This window comes from Malania oleifera, chromosome 7 (assembly GCF_029873635.1).
Source record: "Malania oleifera isolate guangnan ecotype guangnan chromosome 7, ASM2987363v1, whole genome shotgun sequence".
NCBI classification, from domain to species: domain Eukaryota; kingdom Viridiplantae; phylum Streptophyta; class Magnoliopsida; order Santalales; family Ximeniaceae; genus Malania; species Malania oleifera.
Genome location: NC_080423.1, coordinates 67659609 through 67686510, shown reverse-complemented (window position 1 = coordinate 67686510; position 26902 = coordinate 67659609). Strand labels below are relative to the sequence as shown.

The following is a 26902-nucleotide window of genomic DNA, read 5'->3' as shown; positions in this document are numbered from 1 at the left end:
ACTTCCCCCATCTCATGTACTTAGAGAGTCATGGGAAAATGCTACCAAAATTTAGAATGAGTATAACAAGGGAATTTAAGCGATTGACTGTAATGTAAATGTAACATTCTTGAATGGGATAAGATTCATACCCTTCAGACTGAAGGTGGTTGATTTTAGGATTCCCAATGCATGCCTCATAAACATTATGAGGGAATAATCTACATCTTGAACATGTTATAGGGTAATTAATGAACATGGATTTGGATGAAGGCTCAGGGTAGGTTTTTTCTAGAATACGTGAAAGGGGTACATGATTTCATAGAATCCGTGCGTCCTTGTGCAAACAAAGCCAGTAGAATATTACTTATACCCTTCAACCCTTAAACCATGACTAATACTCTAACTTTGTAAAACCCTAGAATCTGGCTGATTTCACTTTTTTTTTCCCCCAATCTCTCGCCTCCTCCCTCCTTTCCCTCCTCCTTTCTGTCCTCCTCCCTCCTTTCTTTGCCTGCGTGTATGGGTGGGTTGCTCGTGAAGATGATTACATTTCAAAAGGGTCAATAAGAGACTATCTTCACAGTAGTGGGCAAATAAAAACAATGGCTGATATTATCCAGGAAGCAAAACCGGATATGTACCGGTGATGTTGTGGCTAACCTCGCCAGTGTGCTTGACACCACAAAATGAGAATCTGGATGAGCTGAAAATAAAATAGAACGAGCAACCCATGTCCTTTTAAGTATAATGCTTGAAGAGAAAGACTGTCACTAGTAGTCTTATAATGCATGTGTTGACGGGAAAAAAAGTTCAACACACGCACAAGGTATTTGAGTTTGAGCATTTAAGTGAATTTGATTTTCCATGAACCCCTATTTGATCCATAGTTGAAATTCTTGCACCATCCTACTAATCTTAGTGCTAGCTTTGTGTTTTTTTTCACTATGCTTGTTTATATCCTTTATTGTTGCAGTTGATTTGGGGTTTAATCATAACAGAGACATCAGGCCTCCTCAAGTCAAGAAAATTAGCAAGAACTTTCAAGAACGAGAGGAGAAACTTTTAACACCACTACAAAAACAAATAACCTTAAATCGACAGTGTTGTCCAATAAAATATCTAAATGGGAAGCGTCCATCCTGTTTCTAACAGCAGCCAGACGAACAGAGGATAATTCAAAGTTCCCAACATTACTCATTTCGCTGGAATTATTCAAGCCTCGTTTAGCATGTTACAGTTGCTTCTGTTAATAAAATACTGGCAGAAGCATAAAGCTTATCAAAAATACAAATACACCTATAAATTGTTTTTAAAATGATATTTTTACACTAAGGTGAATTATTAGCTGGAGATTTAGAGTCTAGCTTTAACAGCAGCCTTGTTTAAAGAACATCAAATAAATTCTCATCTTCAAGAAAAAAAAAATGGAGCTGCATCTAGGGAACAATTTGTTCACTTACATGACTGCAAGTTTCTCCTTTCGAGGAGCTGCATTTGGCTGGGTAGCAAAAGGAAGCGTTCCCCTGCCATCAACCTGGTGTTTTTCTTGAATTACCGCAGCTGTTCCTTGATTCTCATGCTTTTCATCTTCTTCAACAAGAGGAAATGATCTTCCACTCCCACGTACAAGATCTTTGATAATGGTTTTAAGATTGTTATCCTTCAACAGGGATTCCAATGTCACATGTACACCTGTGAATCAAGACATGGTAAAATATTATTCCACAACCAAATAAAATTTCACTTTTTTAACAAAAACAGAGAAAAATAAATCAATACCAAATAAAATTTCACTTTTTTAACAAAAACAGAGAAAAATAAATCAATCTTCTCATATGCTATTCTGACATGTATAGCTAGAAACAGAAAATAGAAGGATTTTTTAGATGCAATTCATGCGAAGGATTAAAAAATTCATTTCATTTTCTTCTCTTTCACAACTTTTGAAGTCGTACACACGACTCTAGGTTCCAGTTAGGCATTTTAGACACTGCTGCTTCTCAGTTGATAATCACATCAAAGGTCAATGTTTTCTGTTATCCCAATAGAACTGTCAATGTGACTAGCAAGTAGGCTTGTGTAACACACTTCGAGTACTCTAGTGGGTTGAGAATCCAGCTATCCAGAAACCCAATTGAGTGTCGCTGGATGAGTAAATACAAAAACAGTATTTAAAAGTGCATTCACAAACTACTGAGAATCTTTAGTTGCTTTTTCCTAAAAGTAATATGAAATTTGTATGCCATAGTTGGTAAGAGAATGAATTTCCTAAACAGTAGGAACCAAAATATACAACAGGCAAGGATTTTTGAAATATCAGAATTTTCAAGTAAATCTTCACTAATAGTAAAAAAATGTTAACCAATTAAAACATATTATTTTAGACATCAGGAATCTGCATTTTCAGTGAATGCCTAAGGAAATCTATGGGCCTGTTAATCATGGAAAAAAGTATTCAGTTTCCATTTTCAATTTTCCAAGAATTAAAAAAATTCTTCCTTCTTTTCCAGTTTCCTAACGCCTATACGGAGAACTACAAAAGATTAAAACGATGCTTTCCAACTTCCAAGTTTCCTAAAAAAATTTTGGAAAAATTAGAAATAAAAAAAAATGACATATTTTTTTTCTTGTAATTATGTGAAAAACTGAATATGGAACATGACAATTGTTTTCCACAAATGGACAGACCATGACGATTTTTGTGCAGAGGAAAAACATAATATTCAACAGGAAAAGATTTTGGAAGTTATGAAATTGCAGCATTAATGGAAGTTAATTAAATCTTCAAAAAAAAAAAAAAATTTATACATACGGTATCGCCAATAGTGCTTTGGATTCGTGGGATCATTGACAGTCTCTTCTACCACAGGGCGTGTTGTGTATTCCTCTTTCAGAGCCAACAAATCCTGATTGTAAGGCAAAAAATGATGGATACATCATACATGAACATGCAAACATATTCTAAATAGTTACTATGCATGTATATGAATTATCAAATCAAAATGGAATTCATTCCACAATATGATTACATATATTATGTGTAGTGTTCATATCATTCTTAAAACGAACTTAGAACTAGTCAGTTACACAATTAGCTGAGTTTTTCTCACCCCTCCGCATCAGCCCAATTTTACAATTGTACTTCAGTCATCACAAAGCATATTACAAGTGTTTGAGAATACTGCTAATGAGAGATATTTTCCTCTTAGAAAACATAGAAAACCTTGAAAAGTATAAAAAACGAGAAAAGATGCAAAAAAGACTATCAGCGAAGCTAACATAGACCTTATGCTAATTTATGTACTAGGGCTGGATACAAGATATGGAGAAAGGGGCATATATGAACTTGCAAAAACCAGAGAGAAAGTGCAAAGATTTAGATAAAGTAAAATGTATAAAGGATGAGAATGATAATATCTTGGTTAAAGAAGAATACATAAAAGAAATATGGCAAAGATACTCTGATAAGTTGTTTAATGAAATCCAAATTGAAAGTTTGAACTTAAAAATGTCAAAGAAGAAAAAACTAAAAATATGAGATTTATTCGTAAAATTAGAGTCATTGAAGTAAAGATGGTGTTAAAAAATATGAAAGTGGAAAATTTATAGGACCAGATAACATCTCAATCAAAGTTTGGAAGTTTAGGAGATATTGGAAGTATATGTTAACAAGTCTATTCAGCACTATTATAAAACCAAGAGAATGTCGAAAGAGTGGAGGAAAAACACAATAATACATTTATGCAAAAACAAAATTGATATTCAAAAAATGTTTAAACTACAGCAGAATCAAACTTATGAGTCATGCAATGAAATTTTGAAAAAGGGTATCTGAACAAAGATTAAGGTTACAAACAAGGGTCTCAGAGAATCAATTCAATTATATGCCTAGAAGATCAACAACAGAAGCCATTCCTATTCTAAGAAGGTTAATGGACAAGTTTAGGGAAAAGAAGAGGACTTGCATATAGTTTTTATTGACCTAGAAAAAGCCTATCTAGGGAAGTTCTTTAGTGGATTTTGGAAAAGAAGGGCGTATAAAGTAGATAACTAATGTCATTAAGGATATTTATAATAGAGTAACAACTAATGTTAGTACTAAAGAGAGTCTAAAGAATTCCCAATAACAATAGGGGTACATCAAGGTTCTACTTTGAGTTCGTTTCTTTTCGTTTTAATGATTGATAAACTCACTAAGAATATCCAAAATGAGATCCCATGGTATATGTTGTTCGCAGATGATATTGTTCTAATTGACGAAATTAGGAGCAAAGTAGAACATAAGTTAGAACTATAAAGAAAACTTTAGAGTTTAGAGGCTTTAGAATAAGTAGAAATAGAGCAGAATATATGAAATGTAGCTTCAGCCACGTACAAGGAAATATTGGAGATAAGATTAAAATTGATAATCAAGAAATTAATAGCACTAGAAGATTTTGATATCTTGGATCTATTATGCAAGCAAAAGAAGAAGACGAAGAGGATGTACTACATAAAGTTAAAGCAAGTTGGGTAAAATGGAGGATTGCTTCAAGCATGCTATATGATTGTAATATACCCTTAAAATTAAAAGAAAGGTTTTATAGGACGCCATTAGACCAGCCATACTTTATGGATCAAAATGTTGGGGGCAACTAAGAAACAACATATCCAAAAAGTAAAGTTGTCAAAACGCATGCTAAGATGGATTAGTGGTATAACTTTAAAGGACAAATTAAGAAACAACATATTCTCAATAAGGTAGGTATAGTACTAGCAAAAGATAAGATAAGAGACGGAAGACTAAGATTGGGCATTTGAAACGTTGGCAAAGCAATGCTCCATTGAGGAATGAGTTAGTTATTGTTAATGGTGGTAGAAAGAGTAGAGGTAGAGCTAACATACTTGGAATGAGACCGTAATAAAGGATCTAATAGCTCTTAAGCTAGCCGAAGAAAATGATCTTGATCGTGTGCAAAAAAGGATTCATATAGCCAACCCTACCTAGTGGAAGTTAAGGACGCTCTAGTTGTTGTTGTTGCTTTGTCCCTAATGTATGGTAATCCTAGTGGAATTGCTCATTGACCAGACTACTCAAGCCTGGAACACTTATATCCTAGTGCCAAGTTTATTTCTACCTCCTACTTACCTATTGAAGTTCATTTATTTGCTCTATTATAATCATCAATGCCTATTCCTTTTACATATATTGAGGCAGTAACTTGACCTCAGTGGAAACAAGCTATGGATGTAAAGATGGATGCATTGGTAAGTTACATGGCAGCCAGCTGATTTTCCTCCTAGCAAGGAATTTGGTAAGTGTTTGCCATAGAATACCATATAGATAGTACCATTGAAAGGCTTAAAGCAAACTTGTTGCAGAGGGTACACATAAACTTATGGTATTGACTATTTCGAGACTACTTCTCCACTTAACTTTATTTAGGTGCTTATGTCGCTCTCAATATATCTTGATTTGACCTATGTTCCAGATGGATATTAAAGTTTTTTTTTTTTTTGTATGGTGATTTATTATTTATTGGAGGTGCATAGAGAGCAACCTCCTGGGTATGTTGTTCAAGGGATGACTTCAATGAGATTCATAGACTTCAGAAGGTTATTTATGGCTTGAAGTAGCCTGCATGTGCTTGGTTTGATAAAATAAGTACAGTAGTTTGTTTATGGGTTTAGACATCACTATTTAGACGATTTTGTGTTTGTTAAGCAAAACAAATCTGCAACTGTTGTTCTAGGGGGTATTATGTTGATACTTGACATTATGTCACCAGTGATGATATGGATGGCATTGATGGGAAAAATTCTATTTGAATAAACATTATAGATGAAAGATTTGAGTAGATTTTGATACCTTGGATCTATTATGCAAGAAGAAGGGGAAATTAAAGAAGATAATATATAGAGTTAAAGCAAGTTGAGTGAAATGGAGGAGTGCTTCAAGCGTGCAAAGTGATTTTAGAATATGTTTAAAATTAAAGGAAAAGTTCTATAGGATGACTATAAGATTATTGATTCTTTATGGATTAGAATGTCGGGCAACTAAGAAATAACATATTCATAATAATCTAGGCATAGCCCTAGTAGCAAATAAGATAAGGGAGCAAAGGGTTAGATGGCTTGAGCATTTGAAACGCAGGCCAAGTAGTGTACTAGTGAGGAAGAGTGAGCTAAATGTTATTACTAGTATTAGTAGGGGTAGAGATAAACCTAAAATAATATGGAATGAGATCGTGAGGAACGAATTAACAGCTTTTAAGCCAGCTGAGGAAAATGCTCTTGATCGTGTGAATTGGCAAAAAAGGATTCGTGTAGCGGACCCCACCTAGTGGGACTTAAGTCTTGTTTTTGTTGTTCGTAAGCTGCAGTTGTTTGGGCTAGATCTAATAATTCAGAAGGTCAAGCACTAGTTACAATACTTTTGTTGGAGGAGCTCTTTGAAACTTGAGAAGTAAGAAACAAACAACTGTAGCTCAATATAATGCTGAAGCAAAACACAGAACCATGCTCATACTGCTTGTGAAATGATGTAGCTCACGTCACTTAAACAAGAATTTGGCCTTGTAATTAGCAAAGCCTATGGATATGGTTTGTAAATGAGCTGCTATTTATATTGCTAATAACCCTTTGTTTCATGAAGGAACCAAACATATGGAGGTTGATTGCCACTTTATTAGAGATGATGTGATGCGCAAAGATGTAGATACTTCCATTGTAGATTCTTCTAACCAGTTGGGTGATATATTTGCTAAAACTTTGTTTTGGAGGAATGTTCCAACGTTTTTGTTCCAAGCTCGGCATGAATGCTTTGTATGCTTGAGGGCGAGTTGATTAATATGTCTGATGGCAGGAACAGTTTTGGGATACTGTGATCTCTAAGTTCTGGAGAGTATTCTAGTCTTTTATCCTACTGTATGTTCACAAGAAAGAAAAATAAAATCCAGAGCAATCAAGAGCTCTCTTGACTAATTGATTCCCTTACTTCCTTAGGTTAGTGTCCAGAAGATTTTGGTTCTGTTACAACAAGCATGTCACAGAGAGAAAAACAACAAAGTTGATTCTTTTCTAAACTTGTAGTGTTCTAAGAGTGTTAAAGACCACATTATCCACAAATTCATGGTATTACCTGAAGAGGGAAAATCGCCCACATTGATGGAGCTTCAACATGCTGCCTTAGGATGAAATGCGCTATCTCAGGAATACATTGATCCGGTGGCAAATCGTCAGATCCCACCACACTCTTAAAGAATCGACATTTTCTTTCTTCATCTTCTTCCCACCAAGCACGCAAGGTGGAGCAATCGTGGCATGATGGAGCACACACCTGAGACACATTGAGGTAATTTTCCCAGTTTTTAAATGATATTCCACCAATAAATACACAAGAATTTATAAAAATTCAGTTAGATATCATAACATCTTCTATAACCAAGGTATAACAAAGGAAAAACAGAATAACTTGCTTAAAAGATAATTAAGTTCGAAAATGAATTCCCAATGGTCTTGAATTTTTCTGCCAATCCATTTCCTGATAAATTTTGTGTGCATGAGAGAGAGGGAGAGCGATAAGGAGAGTGTCATGGCAAAGGACACACTTCTGTAGAGACTGTCCAGAATTCATGAAATTAAGTTGTATATGATGTTCTAAGAACAATATGTCAAAAGGGTAAATGAAAACAGGCAAAAAGTTGGGAGATGAATACCAGCCAAAGAAAGTCCAAGATTTTTTTAAGAAAGAAGGGAGAAAGGGGAAGTTTGAGCTTTTGATCACATAAACAATGGATCAGTTGGTTAATGCAGCCCCACCTGGAAGTCCAAAACAAATATTTTCTAATAGTGAGTGTTATTGGTTATTAAGAATTATTATCAATGCCAGTAGTGATCATCGTGATGTACTTGACATATATTATAAATAGAGAAGGAGACCTATAGCTCAGATTAGGTTTCCAATTTACACAACATTGTTAACATAGTATCAGAGCATGGTCTCGAGGCCTTAACCCTAGGTGCCACAGCCTCCGCCAAACTGAGCCTCAAAACCCAAAAATAAATAGAGGAGACCTATAGCTGAGATTAGGTTTCCAAATTAACACAGCATTGTTAACATAGTATCAGAGCATGGTCCCAAGACCTAAACCGAAAGTGCCGCAGCCTCTGCAAAACTGAGCCTTAAAACTCAAAATCCTCTTCATGTTTACTGCCATACAAGAGCTATGAGCACCACCGTAGACCTGAAACCAAGCCAGGAAAAACACAGCAGCCATTGGAAATTCCTGGACAATGCTACATGTTCAGGAATTACTAAAACCCCTTGAGATTTTGCAACACTAATACCATAGCGATCCATGAACATTGCCTATCTGCCACACTCTGAAATCTCATTGCAGAAGCTTCCCCACAAACCCTCACATGCTAGCTGAAGGCTGGAAACTCTAACTCCACACACGTGGTGCATGAGGCTTCATACAACCATGTTTTGGTCTGAACTGGTCCCACATGGTTTGCATCCCTCTATAAACCATATTGTCCTGTTTTGGTTTATGTACTTTTGTCCAAAGATCCAACCTTTTAGTTGTTCAAGTGTGGCACTCTTTTAGAGATCATGTGAAGACTGTTCTGTTAGTGGCAATGGAGTTCATTGGGGCCCAAAACAGTGTTATGTCACTGTGTGTGTGAGCTGTTTCGGTTGTTTATCTTGTCCTCCGTGTGTTTGGATACAGTCCATGAATCCCAAAACTCCAAAAGTGCGTTTCCTTCTTCATAGCCACAGATTATAACCAAGAGGTTGAATGGAAGGAACTATGTGCAGTGGTCAAAGGCTGTAAAGATCTATTTGATGGGCTTAGGCAAGGTGGAACACTTGTTTCAGTTTGGAAGACGCACTGATTGTCTCCCTATTGTGGAACCCACTCGAACCCCAGTTTGCACATGTGTATGCATCTAGATGTAAGAAAAGAAATTTGGGACTATGTCAAAGTCCTATACTCCAGTTACATAACACACATATATAATGTCTCCTGAGCATACTTTCAACTTCAAGGGGACAAGAATTGGCATAGAGTAATTTGTGGAGATGAAGCACATCCATGAAGAGCTCAAAACCATGCAACCCATAACAGCTGATATCCATGAGATGCAAAGGCAAAGGGAACAGTTCTTCAAGTCTTATGGGTTTGAAGCCAAATTTTGCTTTTTGAACAACTTGTGATCCAGGTAAAGATGGAAATATAAATCAACAGAGTTCAAAAGTCAGGTGGGCCGTTTATTGTATGTATGCCCACTCCCTTCATATTGAAGTTATCTAGAATTACGTCCCATATCTATTTTCTATTTGAATTTTCAATCTTGCTTTCTGAACACCAATATGAAAGAAAGAAAAGACCCTCCATTCCTTATCTCTTATCCCCTATCCTTTAAATGGGGTAGCCAAATTATTAATTTTCTGTGGATTTCTGAATTCGAACCAAGAGGGGAAGGATTCTTGGTACGAATTGAAATTCAATCGAAATTCAATCAATGGGAACTGCCCAGTCTTATATTCTTCCTAGTGTAGAGTTGCCATCCTTTGCTGATGTTTTTCCTACACTTCATACCTCCAACACCCATTCCTCGACATTATTCTCACATACTTTATGCATCCTCCAACACCCATTCCTCAGCTCTTGGCTCCAACCTAGAGTTCCAAGATTCCATCGCAGATTCCACTCTTACTCATTCAACTCTTAGGGAACATTGTATTAAATTTATTTGGAGGAAATTTGAAGTTCTTGCAGTATCAGGCATCCCAGCAAGCTTCTTTTCCCATTGCATCTCTTTTTTAAATAGGTAATCCTATAGCTTGTATGTCGTTTAGTACCTCTCCCACTAGCCCTTGCATTATAGGTATGACCAACTTATTTTCTACATTCAAGTATTACAAAAACTTAACTCGTGTTACTGTTGCTGATGAGTTCACTACTAAAGCAAAGGGAATAGGAACATGAAATCCTCTCTCTCTATCTCTCTCCTATTTTGAATATTCTTTTTAATCTCGTGCTAACGGGTTAGCAAGATTAAAAAATCCATGAATTTTCACATCAATTCTTTCTGCACTTTGTTGTCATTCAGGATTTGAACAGACAATTGGTTGACTAAACAACTTTGTCGACATCCACCTGCAGCTACACCACTTCAAATATATTATCGCTTGGTGATTCTTCGCTTTACATGTTAAATAGTTGTGTCTAGTCAATCGGGAAAGCACCACCATGTTCTTTTTATTTCCTGAGTTCATAAAGGAGCAACTCCTTATTTTAGTTCATTATGATGTTTTGGGTCCAAGTCATGTTGTGTCAAAATTGGGTTCTGATATTTTCTCACTTTTGTGGATGGCTACTCAAGGATAACTTGGCTTTATTTGATAAAGGATCATTGTGAGTTATTTCACATCATCTATGCTTTTTGTTCTGAAATAAGGACTAAATTTGATTTGTCTATTCAAATACTTTGTAGTGCTAACAAATAAATCACTACCTGAGTACCTATAGACTAAACCTAGCATGATTCATGAGTCAACTTGTGCCCACTCTTCATAACAAAATGGGGGTAGCAGAGAGGAAAAACAAAAATATCCTCAAAGTCACTTGTACTCTATTGTATGATGCGATTGTCACAAAATTACTTTAAAGTGATGTCCTGCTCATTGCTTGCTACCTTATCAACATAATGCCATCCTCTTTCCTTCCTAGTAAAATACCCCATTCAATTCTCTTCTTAAATGCTCCTTCCCAAATGGATACAGATCATTGTGCTAGCCAGTGTATTTTTCTGGCTGCTACTGTACTAAAAAATGTATGTTGCTGTTAGAGTCTTACTTTGAATCATTTCTTTGTCTCTATTGATGTTATGTCCTTTGAGTCTACGCCATATTATTCCAATTCCCTGGGTTACGATGGCCTTAATAAATCTTACTCTGCCTAGTCTTCAGATTCTGGTCTTTGTCTCATCCCAATCTTCCTCCTATTTCATCATCTCAATCCTTCTAGTTGCTTGGACCATCCTCATCTACATGTATACACATGTCAGTGACGCAAGGGATGAGAGCCCCCTCCAAGTCCTAATAATACACCTTTGGCTTCCTTGTCTCATGATCCAACTTTCCATGATATTTACCTTCCTATTTCTGTTCAGAAAGGTAAACACAGTTGTATTCCAACATCCAATCTCCAATTTTGCCAGCTATGATTTTTTTGTCACCCTCATATTAATATTTTGTCACCACTTTATCAAATATATCCATTACCAAGTTTGTGTCTAAAGCCTTATCCCACTTCGGGTGGATGGCGGGCAGTGGTTGAAAAAACTTGTGTGCTTTCTAAGAAGATGATAGAACTAGTGCATCTTTGCAAGTCTATGGTTGGATGTCTCTAGGTGTACATCATGAAGATCAACCTGATGGTTCTAAGGCTCTCGCTTAATGCTCATCTTGTTGTATACTTAGGTGTATGGGTCAGAATACCTAACACATTCTCCTAGGTTGCTAAACTTAAATTGGTTTTACTTTTTTTTATCTCCTTAGCCACCCCTTATCATTGGCCTTTGCATCAGTTAGATATAAAGAACACCTTGTGATCATGGAAGAGGTCAAAATGGAGCAACCACTTGGATATGTTGCCCAGGGGAAGTCAGCATCGATGTGTCATCTAAAGAAATATTTATATGCTAGAGCATGGTTTGGTAGGTTCAGTACTTGAGTTTGGCCTTCATCATGAGCAGTAGATCACTCTTTATTCTATCATCATAATAATGGAGGTAGAACTTTTCTAGCCATATATGTAGATGATACTGTGATTGCTGGCAATAATGATAAGGCTATCCAAGCCTAAAGCATTTTCTGCGAACAAAGTTTCAAAAAAGATTTAAGGCTGTTGAATACTTCTTGGATACAGAAGTATCCATATCCTGTATCATTTTGTCATAGAGAGAGTACCTTCTAGACCTTTTAGATGAGACCTGACTGCTGACTGCTGAGATCCAAACGTGTTGATACAACTATGCATTCTAAAAAGCAAATTACTCCAAGGTGTGGGTGATTTGTTGGTTGGTTGGGGACAATATTGGAGACTTAATGGAAAGTTAAGCTATCTCATAGTCATTAAACCAAATATTACTATCACAACAAGTGCTGTGAGGAAATAAGAAAAACATCTATTCTCCGCTTTCAAAGAAGATACCTAACATACCATGGAGACAATGTAGGTCGTGGAATAAGTATGCCTGCACAAACATTGATTTTAATAAATGGTATGACCAGTAGGCATATTTTAATGGTCAAAGTGACTGTTTCCACAACCTCTGAGGGTGGAGGCTCTCACAAATGGCTGTGAAAGCAGCCTCTTTGGTAGCAGAAATAGCAACTCCTGGGCACAATTTGGCTTTTATTAACATTTTCCTCTCACCCTGATACTAGAGTATTCTCTAAAGATGATATGGTTGTGTGGAATTACACTTGTTGTGTAAAGCCTCATGAACCATTACAAAACGGACAGCATTAGTATTGCTAACAATTTCTAAAAATGATTGTTGCATACCTTCTGTATGCTAGGCTGATAGCTGCTAACCAATTGACTATCAGGCCAGACCAAAACTCACATGAGAACATACGAAGTTAAACTTAAGACTTCCCACTCCCAGGCAACCTACTTAACAAGCCAGCACTCAGTAATGATTTTTATTTTTTAGATCAGGGAATGTTTACAGCCATAACAGCACTATCTGTCTTCTTTTCTATCAAATGAAAATTTTGGCTCACAAAAGAGAGAGGGCATAAAAGGGCATCAAATGTAAAATGCAGGTTGCAGCCATGCCATTATGTTACACACAGCATTTGAAATAAGCCATTCAGTTTTACAGCACTTTGAACCTGTCCCTTTTGTTAAAGATAAAAATTCCTTTTTTTGGTATTTTAATACTTCAAGAAAAATGACAATGCACAACATTTTACTAAGCAATATCGATGGCTTCATTTACTGCAGTTGTTTTGACAAAGCAGGCAAATCAGTGCCTTCAAATTCTATGGGACATTTAAATGCAAGCAAGTAAATTAGGAACAATAAAAAAGCAATAGTTTTGAATAATTTTACCGTCATGTAGCTGTACTGGGAAGGAATACCAAACTCCAAACCTGGTTCACTCGGCATACGTTGAATGCGTAAGCCTATTAATCCCAATTCTTGCATGACCTGCATAAAAAATTTAAAGCTTCTGTGAAATATATGTTTAAAGTAAGCACATAAGGATTAAGCACCAAACCCAAAAACGTTTAAATAAACATACGGGGTGCACACAAGAAGGAATAAGGCCAAGATCTTCCCCACACGCCAGCATGTCCGATGAGTTCAGTAGCGCAGGCAAGGTCTTCAAAGCATTTTCACACCAAAGATTTTCTTGCCGATGGAAATAGTAATCATAATATAATCTCTTCAGAACATTTTTGCTGTTTAATAGGACAATCAATGAGAGATGCTACATTGCTAGTACATCAGTGGATTTGGAATTCCATTCTTGTTTGCATCATATAATGTAAGGTAGAAATGACAAAATTAGCACAATATTTGGTCGAGAAATATTATTCTAGATCACATAATATATTTCTTTATTACAAGAAAAATTACATAGAAATAAGAAGATCTTCCAGAGAGAAAATTCAACTACCTATGACCATCCAAATATTTAAAACTTGATGTATCTTCAAGATTGAAACGAGGATAGAATTTCCTCGCATCCTCTGGATCTCTAATAAGAACTATATTCTGCAAGAGCATTTGATAACATAAAAGCCTAAGATTAATAATGGTACGGCAATTCAACACATGGACAGACAGGATCCTCCACCAGTGAGAGAGGGAGAGAGAGAGAGAGTGTGTGTGTGTGAGAAAACCATGCATGAAACATAATATAACTCCTTCAAATGATATAGAAGAACAACAGAAATCCTGAAATCTGACTTCACGTCCCTTTTCAACATTACACACTACCTGTAGAAGATCAAAGAGATTGCGTTGTATCTTGTCTTCGCCCTCCAACACCAACAAACTTGCTGCACATGATTTCAGCTTTGAAGCAATTTTCTTTTCTGTGTTGCAGTCCTCCTTGAACTAAAATAACATCAGAGGGGACATATTGGTATCAAGCAAGGCTCCGATGCAAAATGTTGGACAGTAAAACTAAAGAAACAAACACACAAACCATACAGGGAACAAAAAGATTCAGTACTTCCTATTGAGAAACCAGATGGCAATAGTACATTACTGCTTCAAACAGGTAGACAATGCACTGCAATGTCCATTATATGATGCTTTAAGGGTTGCTCGGGTATTTCATTAAAAGTAGAAGGATATTACCAGTAAAGATCATCCAAAGCAAGGGATGAAAGGTACATGGGGAACAAAAAGTGTTTGCTAACGAACAGTAGAGTTATTGAGTAGAAGAAAAGAACAGATCAGAGACTCCAGAAAAATTCAAGAAGTTAAACAACAGTACAGAAGGTCTGTTGATGGAATCCATCAGAAGACAAGATTCTGCACAAAAAAAAAAAAGGAAACCAATGTTTAATTGAAACTCTATTTATCACCTTATAGTGTTTCTTTTGAAACTCATACAAAAACTTTGAAGCAATGGAAGTCCAAGAAGCCCCAAATTTATCCTGAAACATTAGAAAAAAAAATTATATATAACAAATAACAGGCATAACTTACACTGTTAGGAAAACAAACTCTTACAAAGAATCTAGTTTTTAATAATACTTCAGGGAAAACAGCATAAAACTATTAAAGAAAATCCAACAACCTCTAAAAATTCCTGCCGAATATATGGATTGCTCAAGCGATCAAAATCCCATATTCCCTCTCTTTCAAGCTCTTCCTGCAACAAAAGTATTTTATTGTGCAAACACAGAAAAGAATTTTTCTCTCTTGAATTGCTGAACTGGTGTGAACTGCAACCCAGATCATTTATTGAAGAAAAACTAATTTGAACTACAAAGACATCATACCTGACTTAGGGGGATAGATGGACGAAATTTTCCTACTAATCCTGTGGCAGCATGCTCTGGAAGCTCCCAGATTCTAAAGAAGCCCAATATGTGATCAATCCTGTACGCTGTGAAGTATTTTGCCATCTATGAATGAAACAGAAAATAAGTTATCTTAGTCAATAACAGATTCACAATCCAAGTACATGTGATTTGAGACACACATGAGCAAGCACAGACATATATTTAAACAAGGGCTCAAAACCTGTGTCAAACGTGCACGCCACCACGCATAGTTGTCTTTTGACATTTCCTCCCAATTATAAGTGGGGAATCCCCAATTCTGCCCATTCTTATCAAAATAATCAGGAGGAGCTCCAGTAGACGTGTTCATCCGAAACAAATTTGGATACACCCAGGTATCCACGCTGTTTCTGTCAACACCAATAGGTAGGTCTCCTTTCAAAATCACTCCTTTCTTTCGTGCATATTCCGCAGCTTCTGACAACTACCAGTTCAACACATGAGCAAAAAATAAACAACGCAACATCAAGAATTTTTTTTTTTTTTTGGTTCAATGACAAATATGAACAAAATATAAGGAAGGAAATCTTACTTGTAAATGTAAATGGAACTGTATATAATAGTGAAAGCAAATTATGTCATAGTGAATACTGTCCTTTGAGACAAGCTTTGCAAGCTGTAAAATATGAAAATTGTTTATTAAAGAATGTAAATGAGACAATTTGGTAGAAACAAATTCTATAAAATTCTTGAACAGATTTTTGAACAGATGAGCAGCTTGGGTTTAATTTCAACAATTATCTAATCTGATCAGCTAGGAAGTAAGAGGCATGATTACCTTGTCTTCAGAAAAGTGAGAAAAGCGACCCCACTGACTGTGATCAGATGTTTCAAAAAAATCCCGAAGAAAACAGAAGGCCGCATATGGTTTCAACCAATCCTGCACCAAATAAACAGGAGCCAGAATTAACAGGGGAGTTGGTAAAAGTCCAAAGTCAACAAACTTGCAATTAAAATGCAATTGAGTTTTATGGAACTTGTGCAGTCGTGTATAAAATGATAGCACAGGAACTCTGAACAACCTCATTCTCAGAAAAAAAATTCTGAAAGGAACTAGATTCCAGTATCGAACTCTTTTCAATGGCGAAAATTCTCTTGGCAATTGAAAGCTTGGTAGCCATGGTAGCATCATAATCCACATCCTGCACAAAACAATTAATTTTAAAAAGCCAATCAAAACATAAATGTAACAGCACTAACTTTATCCAATAATAGCCATAATTTATCGCCACCCCCCCCCCCCCAAAAAACAAAAAAACTTTCCCATAGAAAATTCAATATCACTTGTAATTTATGCATGATAAAAAGAATAACTTAATATGAAGATAGAAAACTAGAGATTGAATTTAACAACCATTTTTCACTATCAGCTAACCGTTGATAAACACTACAGCTTCTTGTGCATTCTTGCCTTTATTCCTTATTATATTCAGCTAAACTTTTCATCAGACGATTGGCTGTTTGCACATTGAATTCAACCCTATAGCAACTAGCAAGACTAATTCAAAGATTTATAGGAAATTTCATCAAACAAGATTTATTTTATCCACAAGAAAGACAAATGTCCCAGTAGGTTGACCAAATCAGCTACCATGCTCATTCAGGCAAAAACCATTTCAAAGAAAGCATCCCAACAAGAAGAGATACCTATAAAATTCTGCATTTCATATGGAAAATATTTTTACCATAGAATCTACTAATCTACCATACAATACATTAGTTTCATGATGCATGTATCAACCATTTCCCCAATTTCTTTGTAGTCTTGTCATGTCAACATGACACAAACAGAAACGATCCCATAAGGTTGCTGAAGTAAGTCAGGGTTATGCACTACTTTGTTACCCAAGAAAAGATATAGGACTGATAAAGTTTTTACTCTTTTCATCTATTATTTATATAATCATGAGAAATTTCCTCATGCACCCAAAAGAGGTGATGTATAAAATAGATTGTAAAATACAACAATATCACAAAATTACATGAGTACTCTTTATGTTAAGCACTGATGCACATCAACACATTATTAGCCCACAACCTAACAGCTTAAGGGTATGTTTGGTATCGTTGTTGTTTCCTATTTTCTATTTCTGTTTCTCCACAGTAAAAGAAAACAAAAGACAGATTATAAAAATGCGTTTGTTTCTGTTAGTTTTCTGTTTCTATTGCTGGTTTTCAGCTGTTTGTCAAAAAACTGAAAACCAAATTTTATGGTTTTCAGTTGTTGCCAACAATTTTAATATCCAGATTTGGATTAAATTATTCATTTTATACACTTTAAAATTAAACTCAAAATTAACTGATCATATAAATCAAAATATAATTAAAATAAAAATATACATAAATTTTTAAAAATAATAATAAGGCCAATTACAAAATACTTTTACTATTTTTCAATTGGCATGTCTAGCAAAATATTTATTGTAAAGTAAATTTTGAAAGTAGAACAATTAAGTAAAATAATCATAATAAGTTTTATTTTTATTATAGGAATTTTTTTAACGTGTGTTATTTTTGTAAACATTTCTCTGAACAAATAAAAAATATTTTTATTTTGTAATTGTATTGTTTTAGTTATTTTGATTTAAAGATGAAAATGAGCATTTTTTAAATTAAGTTTTTAATTTGTATTAGTTTTATAAATGTTAACCAAACAAGTTGTTGGTTTCTAGTTTTTAGTTTCTGTTTTGTTTCTCTAATTTTTTATAATGATACCAAACAGCCCCTAAGCTTTTAGGCTAAGTGGTCACTTAACAAATTTTTGTTGCCTAGATTTATCTTATATTTGCAGAGTGATCCTAACTTGGGTTATCCCCTAATGGAGGTTATCTGGTGTTTAGTCGCACTCCATGTGAAATCACAATCATGTGCAGAGAAATGTTTAGGCTTCGTCTACATTGTCAGCCCACAATCTGATAGCTTTAGCATTTAGGCAACTGAAAAATGGAAATTAACATTATATATCTTTACTATTAGAAAGCCAACTATTTTTTGTTATATTTCAAAAAATTTCTGTGAATCTTATATTCAATAGAAATAATAACTAGGTTTATTTATAATTTCAAATAATTTAAATGTTCTATAAACTTCCACTCTCTTACAATCTGTTCCCACCATTTGTACCTTATCTCTTACCTTTTTTTGGATGGGAACTAGTTGCACCTACATAGTGAGTGCCACATGGCAAGTACTCACAAAGATCACGCACAAGAAGAAAAAAATTGCTAGAGAGCTGCTTTGGCTTCAATTGTTAAACCAACAGAGGATACATATTGCAGAACATCATTAAAAGAGGAGGAAATCTATACCATATATCGAAGTAAACACAGTCAAGAACATTTATTCAGACAAAACCCTTGACATTGTCTCATAAGTGGACAGAATGTTTAGTAACCTTCACCTCCAAATCTAATCCATGAACTAAAAAATTAATTCAATGCTAAATATACTCTCTTCTTCCTAATTTTTTTTGTTAATATGATTTCTTCCACTAAAAGGATTCTTGTGCCGCAAACCTTCCATATGTTTCAATCCTATGTTGCCTCACAAGAAATCCAAATTGCATAAAAATGACTGAAATTTCATTCCAATTTCATTCCATGAATCCATTATCAAACTTCATCTCATCTGTATACAACACATGAGAGAAGAAAAGTAATTCAATTCTAAACAAACTATTATTATACCATACTTAAAAAGATTCTGTCTAACTATGCTTTTCTTCTTCTTCTTTTTTTTTTTGGGGGGGGGGGGGGGGGGGGGGGGGGGGGGGGGGAGGAGGGGGTGGGGAATTAAAAAGAAGTTGGTAAAACATTAGTTAATAATTATAGAAGCCACTCAAGAAAATTAGCTGCACAAACATGCACGTGTTTGTGTGTATATTTATGGATACCTTCCTGCAATGATTTCTAATATTTCCATCAGCTTTTCTTGGTTTTGATGGATAGCTCATAGTCTCGTGTATTTCCTTGGTTACATGCAAAATGCTCCCATAACAACTAGGAAATTCCAAATATATTTCCATGGATACAGTCTCCTCAAAACACTTTCCATGATTGAACCATTAGGCATTATTTTCAAGAACAAAAATGGGCTACCTAAATCCTTAACCGTAATTTAATAAAGAAATAACAAAAAAAAAAAAAAAGATATGATTGAGAATTTAAAAATGGCCAAATCACCCAATCATAAAGATAGTACATGAAGAGAGTGCAAGAAGTAATTGTTGCTAGCCATTCCTCCTAAAGCAAATATATCCAATTATCCAATTACGGCTACCAAGCCCATGCTTAGTTTTGCCCATGTAGTAGGGCAGCTCATGCTAAACTCAGTTTAGCACCTGAGTGGTACGGCTCTAAAAGATAAAGCAATGATAACATCCATGGTTAGGCTTAGCACCAAGATTACAAGATAAGGAAAAAGTAGTTATAATGGGCACTTACAACATAGAAAAAAATATTATTAGTTGTTGTTAGAGGCAGTAAGTGACAAATGAATAGACTAGAAAAACTTGAATTGAGATGGTGAAGAATTGACATCACTTCAATTTCTGAGGATATTGCCCTCAACTTGATGAATGCCAGAAGAGCACCAACCCCTTGTAGTGGTGCTTTTGGGGGGTGCCTAGAAAAAAAATGGCTCAAGGCTTTTAAGGACCCATACAAGCCTAAACATAATGCAGAGACCCTACACACTAGTGCTTAATCATTATAAAAACCATCTTCACTCAAAACTGTGATAGCTAAATTATTGGTAATTTAACATCAGGTACCATCTTCAAAACTTAATATCGTTATATATGTTTGGAATTACAAGCCCTCCAAAGTTTTTCTAATTTATCCATTATTTCTACCTCTTTATTTCCCACAAACAACTCTTTTCACAACAAAATACAAGAAGGCAAATATCCCATGCTCATAGGAGACAACATGCCAACAAAACAAAAAGCAAAAGAAAACGCTGCAAGATAAGGTAAAACCCAAAAAATTAAGCAAGAGAAACAATAAGACTCATTTCTTCGTTACTTGTTCAAAACTTCCGTATAAACTTCATGTGAAACCATCCTCATAACATGCCTTGTTTTCCCCAGAATTGTAAAGGTTAAAAGAAAAAGAAACTCCACATTTGTGGTTTCTACATTTAACTTTGTTTAAGGCTTGATATACATTGTTCATCTTCGGCCTAAGTGGTAACTTAGCATGGTATGAGAGTGATGGTTGCTTAGAAGTTCTTGGTTTAATTCTTGCAGTTAACATTTATCTTCTAGCTCTCAAATTGTCTTATTAGATAATTCCTATGAACGTGTTTTTCATTGTTTGTTTACCCTTGCATGTGTGACACACATATCCCACATGCAACGGATTTTTAAACCTTGAAATACATGATTGACCAAAACTAAACATCTTAAGCTCTAGTTCAAGTGACTTCAATACATTCCAACTTAGATAAATTGATCCTTTGGTTTACCTAGGAAATTTCTTCTGTATTTGAGTCATGGAAACAACGTCTCAGCATGCTCAAATTCGGCAACATAGGACAGGCCACCCTCCCCTGAACCCACACCAATCAGAGCCCTTTACTCTTTGCTGCCCTTCCATATATAGTTTTCTTCAGCTAGTTTAGTTCTATGTGGTGATGTGCACTTAACAAAGAACAGTATGTAGTGTCCCCTTTCCAGGCACATAAGTCAGCTAAATTATGAGGAGCTTGTTAATACATTACACATTGCTCGAAACTACTATATAGATGAATTACTTAGTAGTCAGTAATTTTTATCATGATAGAAAAAAAGAAAATTAAATAAAAGGATTACCTTCCCATCCAGTTGCTCTTTTGCCTTCAGAATTTCTTGCTGCAAACCCCCCACCCCCCCAAAAAAAAACCCAAAAATTTAAAAAAAATTAAAAAACATATCTGATTAGCACTGAGTTATATGGCTATTTGGCGCAGAGAATTGATTAATTAAAAAACAGAAAGCTTTTTTTATATCATAAAAGCAGAAGCTGAAATAGCCACCTTGATATCCTCTGGAGTATTTCTTGAAATTGCTTCTACTCTAAGGTATAATGGATGAAGTGCAAAAACAGAAAGAGAGCTGCATGACCAAGAAGCAGGGGGCTAAGTTATAGTGAGATCATAAGCTCAAATCAATGTCAGAAATTAAAATGTTAACCAGAATTTTAAGTCAACAATCAACAGTAAGCGACAAAAAGATGTGAGATAGTGTAAGAGACCACCACAGATAAGGAAATTTAAGACCAAGAATGCCTAAAAAGCTCATCGGGAAAGACAAAAATTGCTGGATTAACCATTATTTTAAGGATTAAAATTGGAATATGAACTTTAATTATTAAGAACAGGAAGAACTTGAAATACACAAATGCACCATCAAATGAAAAGATGAAAGATCAAGCGTTCATTCATGTATTGAGACATAAAGGGTGTTCCCGGGCCACAAGGCTTCCCACTTTGCGAGGGTAGGGGGAGGGTCTTCACAGTGTATGCAGCCTTAACCCTGCTTTTAAGCAAAAGGCTGTTTCCTTGGATTTGAACCTGTGACCGGTTACAGTCACAAAGGAGCAACCTTACCATTGATCCAAGTCCCGCCCTCCATGAAAAAACCATATGGTTTTTGGACAACAGTAGTCCATCATGTGATTAAGGCCAAACCAATAACATTCAACATTTAAAACTTCCTATTTTGTTAAATAGCTTGACATACACTGTTGAGGCCCAACCCCTAAAAGTCAAAGAGTGACACAACCTAGTATCAAAGCTACGGCTGCCAGAGGTCCTGGCTTCAATTTTTTGTTTGCATTGATGTATTTTTAAATTGCATAATTTCCCCGAAAGTATATTCTTCATTGCTTGTCAAAGAGTGACTCAACCTAGTATCAAAGCTACGGCTGCCAGAGGTCCTGGCTTCAATTTTTTGTCTGCATTGATGTATTTGTAAATTGCATAATTTCCCCGAAAGTATATTCTTCATTGCTTGTCACCACTCACTCATGAGTGTAAGGGACTCAGAATTGATATAAATTGCTAGTTGATAACCAAATAGGTTAAGCACTAATTAGGTTGAGTCATTCCTCAACGTCGTACCAGAGCTCTTGCTCCAGAATGTCGTAGATTCAAGTCTTATCATTTGCATTAGTCCCCAGCAACACCCCCACCCGCTCTTCCCTGGGAAAAAACTTACAGTTGTTACACTGCATGCATACTATTTATGTTTGTGCACACATTTGTTTCAATTTGCTTATCTCTTCGAAGGTTATATGTAAGTGGGAGAGCTAGATATACACATTGTCAGGTTTAACTTCTAACAGCTTAATATTTTGGGATAATTGGTGATTTAACAAATTTAGTTGAGACCAAATCACAAACTCAATGACAATTTTATGCACTTGCTCAACTACATTTGGTCGATCTAAGGCAAACTTGATCTATTGATCATATGGCAGGTCCTGTGCATCACACAGGCTACTGTCAGTGCCATATTAAAGATGATATTACCTGTAGGGATATGAATCCCACCACATCCCATGCACAGAAGTATCATTGATTGGTAAAAGCTGAAGTAAATGAAACCCCGACTGAACAGCCCAATCAACAAGTAGTTTCAGGTCAAGAAATTCTCCCACTCCAAGATCAGCTTCTGATCTAACAGAAAACATGGGTATTGCAACACCAGCACCCCGCCAAGGCATTTCCTGGCAGAAATAAATCAATAATTATATGCACCTTTGATTTTCAATATAAGATATTGTTTACTTGGATAAATTTCAAACCAACAGCTTACTCGCAGCATGCCATCCGAAAGATAAATGAATTTTGGCTTATTACTAGAGTCAATAGAAAGTTCTCGATTTGAACCAATTTCCAAAGAAGTGTTTCCTGTTCTACCATATTTACAGTACTTGTATGTGGAACTATTGTTAAGGAAACAAGAGATAGACAGAGGCAAATACAGAGCCAAAGAATAATATTCAAGACACTATCGAACTACAGAAGACAAAGACTTGCAAAAGGATATTTTATTGGAAAATCATCCTTTCGCATCTCACAATCTGCCTGCCAGATTGATTCACCAGCATAACTAAGTTTTAGTCCATCTTGTATCCTCCAGTCTCCCAACTTTGCAGGGCTACCAATCACATAAACCTGCAATAGTCAAACAATGCAAATATTGGCAATGCCAAGTCAATATTAAAAACAATCTAGAAGTAGCAAATTATATGCAGGTAAATGCAAATCCTCATTTTTAAGGGAAGGAGGTTGTACTGATGTGCCTTCATCTACATTTGGGCAGCAAATTTTGAAACGGACAAGGACTGAATCTGCTTATGACAAGAGTCACAAACACGCACATAACCCAACTAAGATGGTAGTTCCCAGTCAAAATATCATGTCAAAAAAGTCATAACCACAAAGTTCAAGCTCAGCAGAAATACCTTCCTTGCCTAACTGATTCTGAATGACTCCCAATGGTCTCTCCACATGCAACCTCCCACTTCGGCGAAAGACGACATTTTTAAATGCACTTCTGAAAGGAATAGCATCAGAACTAGTCTGCAGAGATATCAACAAAACTTTCACATATCATAACAAAAACTTCTTTTCATCCATTCATCCATGAATCAATCAGTACTAAAAACCAAGAAAGAACACACTATTCAAGAAGACAAGAAAATAACTAAACTTGCTATGTTTTACACTATAGTAAAAACTACATTATTATTAGGACTTCAATAAGAATCTAAGATGGTAGGGTTGTAGTAGAGCGACACTCTGTTATTGGAGAATACATAGCCAAATCCTCATGTCAAACTCATACCACCTCAAATGATAGATATGGGATAGAATGTCTAGTTTTTTTATTCTTCCATATTGTAAGTTAAAATGTATTGGCACATCAGTGAGGTTGCTCTGCTGCAAGTTGGCCATCATGGATTCAAGTCATGGAAACAGCCTCTCAGCATGCAGGAGTAAGATTATATGACCCTCCAATATCATACTTCGGTGAGAACATTGTGCACTAGATTGCCATTTTTCATCGGGCATACATTCTTATCTGTTGTTTAACAAACTAATAGGAAATGTGGCCAAAATGGACACCCCAGGAACTTTTTCATTACCCACACCCATTCAAGCCTTGGCACATCCAACAAGGCATTTAACCCATTTTGAAGTCCACCAACCATGTTTGGATGTGCTGAACCAAACTCTAACACCAAATTCTTATACCCCAGTTATCCACAATCCAACAATGCCTTCTATATCACAGAGTACAGATTCTTCTAGAACACTAAATCCAACGATGAAGCAAATTTCTGTTTACCTTTCAATTCTTTTCTCCTAGGAACTGTTCATTTTCTAGAAAATGTATTAAAATTTTAGAATTTCCCCCATGACTGAGGAAAATCCTTACATTTCAAAAATGAGGGCAAAAAGAGAAACCATTTTTACAATAATATTATGCATATTTACTAGGATGCTGCTGGTTGTTGGCTAAAAGGAAGGAAAGAGAAGGAACTACTTACATGAAAAGGAGCAGGAAACAACTTTGTACAACATGGGGCAATGTTATTAATGATCACAAAGAAGGGTGGAGACCTCAAACTGATTTGCCACAGCTATCTCTACTCTCAATTCCTCTCATTGTGGAACTATTTTTTTTTCTAGCAGTAGCTCCTCTGATGCAGATCCAGTAATACCTTAACACAATGTTTGGTATGCAAGAATGGAATGAATTAAAAGTGCAAGTGAACGAAAATTTATATGGAGAAAATGTGAAATTACAAAGACTAATTCCTTTCCATTCCATTCTTGTGTACCAAACAAATAGTAAGTTGCTTCCAACAGTAATGGATAAAGTCTTGAAATTATTACATAAATTCAGTATAAATCCAATAGGCAATAGCCAATAACCTAATCATAGCTTAACCATCTGTGACTTCTGGACCCAAACACAGACAGAAAAAATAAACACACACACAAAATTATGAGCTTTTACTGCAACCTTGAATAAGCATTTTTTTAACAGTTGGTGGTTAGTACATACTCTTATTGTCAACTAACAATTACAAAAACATATCACTCACCATAAGCATCAGACCATTATGACAGACAGCATAAACAATTTTAGACACTCATGGATTGAAAGAGAAGAGATTATTACAATAAAGTTCTCACAGAAATTTCAACATGCATGAAAACACAGCATTCATAATAAACATGTCTTCCTTAGGTCATCAAAATCAATTAACACTCCACTTGAGGAAACCAACAAAAGTAAAGAAGAAAAACTGAAACGCCTATCTGAATAAGTGGAATGGTTGTTGCATTATTGCAAAATCGCTTGGTCTTACTCATGTCAAATTATCTCCTCAGAGACCAAACACACATCATTGAAAAGAAGAGCAAAATAAAAAAGAAAAAGAAAGAGGGAGTTAATTTAGAAATAATGTTTCTTTATAAACAGATAAAATCCTATGAAGCCAAACAAAATTAGGATCCAGTAGAACTTGTCTTCCTATACATTTCCACACTAATAGGAAGAAAGAAAAGCCATAACACGCACCATAGAGAGAGAGAGAGAGAGCAAGTTCACCTGCCAAAGATCATTTAACTGTACGAGCTCTCCACTCTGAACCCCATCAGGAAGCATCAGCTCACGCTTCATCCCAGCCTCCCATCTCAGAACCTTTCTTTCATCATCAACCACATAATAACTGTACTCACATCGGAACTCACTGGGGACAGCGATGCTTCCACGCCATATGAGCTCACCGCCCTGTTGAACAGGATTCAGTAACACTCCCTTCTTCACATTCCATGAACCCAGCACCGGTTCGGAGCCGCATACTAGCAGGCTTTGACCCCATCGAGTGTAGTAAGGTATTCTGAAGCTGACATTCACTGATTTCCTGGACTTGTTCAATCCCAAATTCACCATTTCTTCAAGAACTGAATCAAACCCAGATAATATTCCTCAAAATCAGCAAAATCCAAGTGCCGGGGTTAGAATTCGACATCCAAGGGTAAAATAATTGCACTTTCGAAAGAACCAGATTTAAATATACAGAATCAAAATTAAATACTAATCAAAAATTAACCAATATCAATGCATACGAGCTTCCAGGACCAATCACGGAAGAATCAGAACGAAAGACATACAAAATGGAGAATTTAACGCGATTTAATGCCAAAAACTGCCGTTCCTCAGAAACTGAAGAGAACCCAAATATGATTTATCACACTACAACGCGAAGCAATCAAGCATCACGGACTAATATACAGTGAATGTCGCCTTCAATTGAATTAAAAGCTATTTCTGCCTAAATAATGCAGGGTCTATGACGAGGGCAGCGGAGAAGAAACAAATGAATCAAAAAGATAGAGTTTTAGTTTGGGTTCGAAGAATCAAAAAGAGAGTCCTGGCCTACTGAGAGTAGCCAAGGAGTAGCTCTCCCTCCCGAGAGTAGAAAATGAGCGGTCACTTCCTCTGCAGATTTGTTTTCTCCTCTTTGTCTATTTCTGTGGTAAGGTGGAAAATAGAATTGGGGTAGAAGAAGAAGAGATGGTGGAAGTAGACGAACAGATGGGTCGAGATTGAGATGACATTTGAGAGTGAGAGCGAGAGAGAGAGAGAGAGAGAGTGCGTGCGCCTTAGCACGTAACTCCTTTCACGGAAAAGTAACGGGCTGCAGGGGTTTTAGGGTCTAGCACCGCTGCAGCTCTCACCTCATTTTCCTACATACAAAACAAACTCGAGAAGAACAAAACCAAAGTTTTCTTTCTTTCTTTTTTACCTTCTGGCTACGCAATATCTTA

The 26902-nt window shown here is 35.8% G+C and overlaps 1 protein-coding gene across 2 annotated transcripts; it reads right to left on the bottom strand.

Moving 5' to 3' along the window:
• Nucleotides 1-1153: 1153 nt before the first annotated feature.
• On the bottom strand, nt 1154-26700 carry LOC131160236 (4-alpha-glucanotransferase DPE2). Of its 2 annotated transcripts, none has more exons than XM_058115674.1 (23): nt 26246-26700; nt 25680-26035; nt 23521-23638; nt 23351-23406; nt 23103-23230; nt 22869-22992; nt 22583-22779; nt 21086-21164; nt 20883-20921; nt 16093-16212; nt 15849-15950; nt 15603-15686; nt 15252-15494; nt 15008-15133; nt 14803-14877; nt 14588-14659; nt 13992-14111; nt 13669-13766; nt 13291-13450; nt 13098-13196; nt 7103-7300; nt 2795-2888; nt 1154-1674 (listed from the first exon to the last, which is right to left on the bottom strand). In XM_058115674.1, the coding sequence occupies exons 2-23, from the start codon at nt 26022-26024 to the stop codon at nt 1439-1441; spliced, it is 2913 nt and encodes a 970-aa protein (XP_057971657.1). In that variant the 5' UTR covers nt 26025-26035; nt 26246-26700; the 3' UTR covers nt 1154-1438. The 2 variants fall into 2 exon arrangements, with proteins under 2 accessions (XP_057971657.1, XP_057971656.1); XM_058115673.1 differs by having other exon boundaries at nt 26515-26700.
• Between the last annotated feature and the right edge of the window lie 202 nt (nt 26701-26902).

Bases quoted from the DNA above. Each gene is read 5' to 3' on its own strand.
- LOC131160236 (XM_058115674.1), bottom strand. From the start codon at position 26,024: ATGGTGAATTTGGGATTGAACAAGTCCAGGAAATCAGTGAATGTCAGC. The intron at 23,231-23,350 runs GTACAACCTCCT...TGACTATTGCAG, and splicing joins ATGTAGATGAAGGCACATCA to GTTTATGTGATTGGTAGCCC. The intron at 15,687-15,848 runs GTAATCATGCCT...CATATTTTACAG, and splicing joins CTCACTTTTCTGAAGACAAG to CTTGCAAAGCTTGTCTCAAA.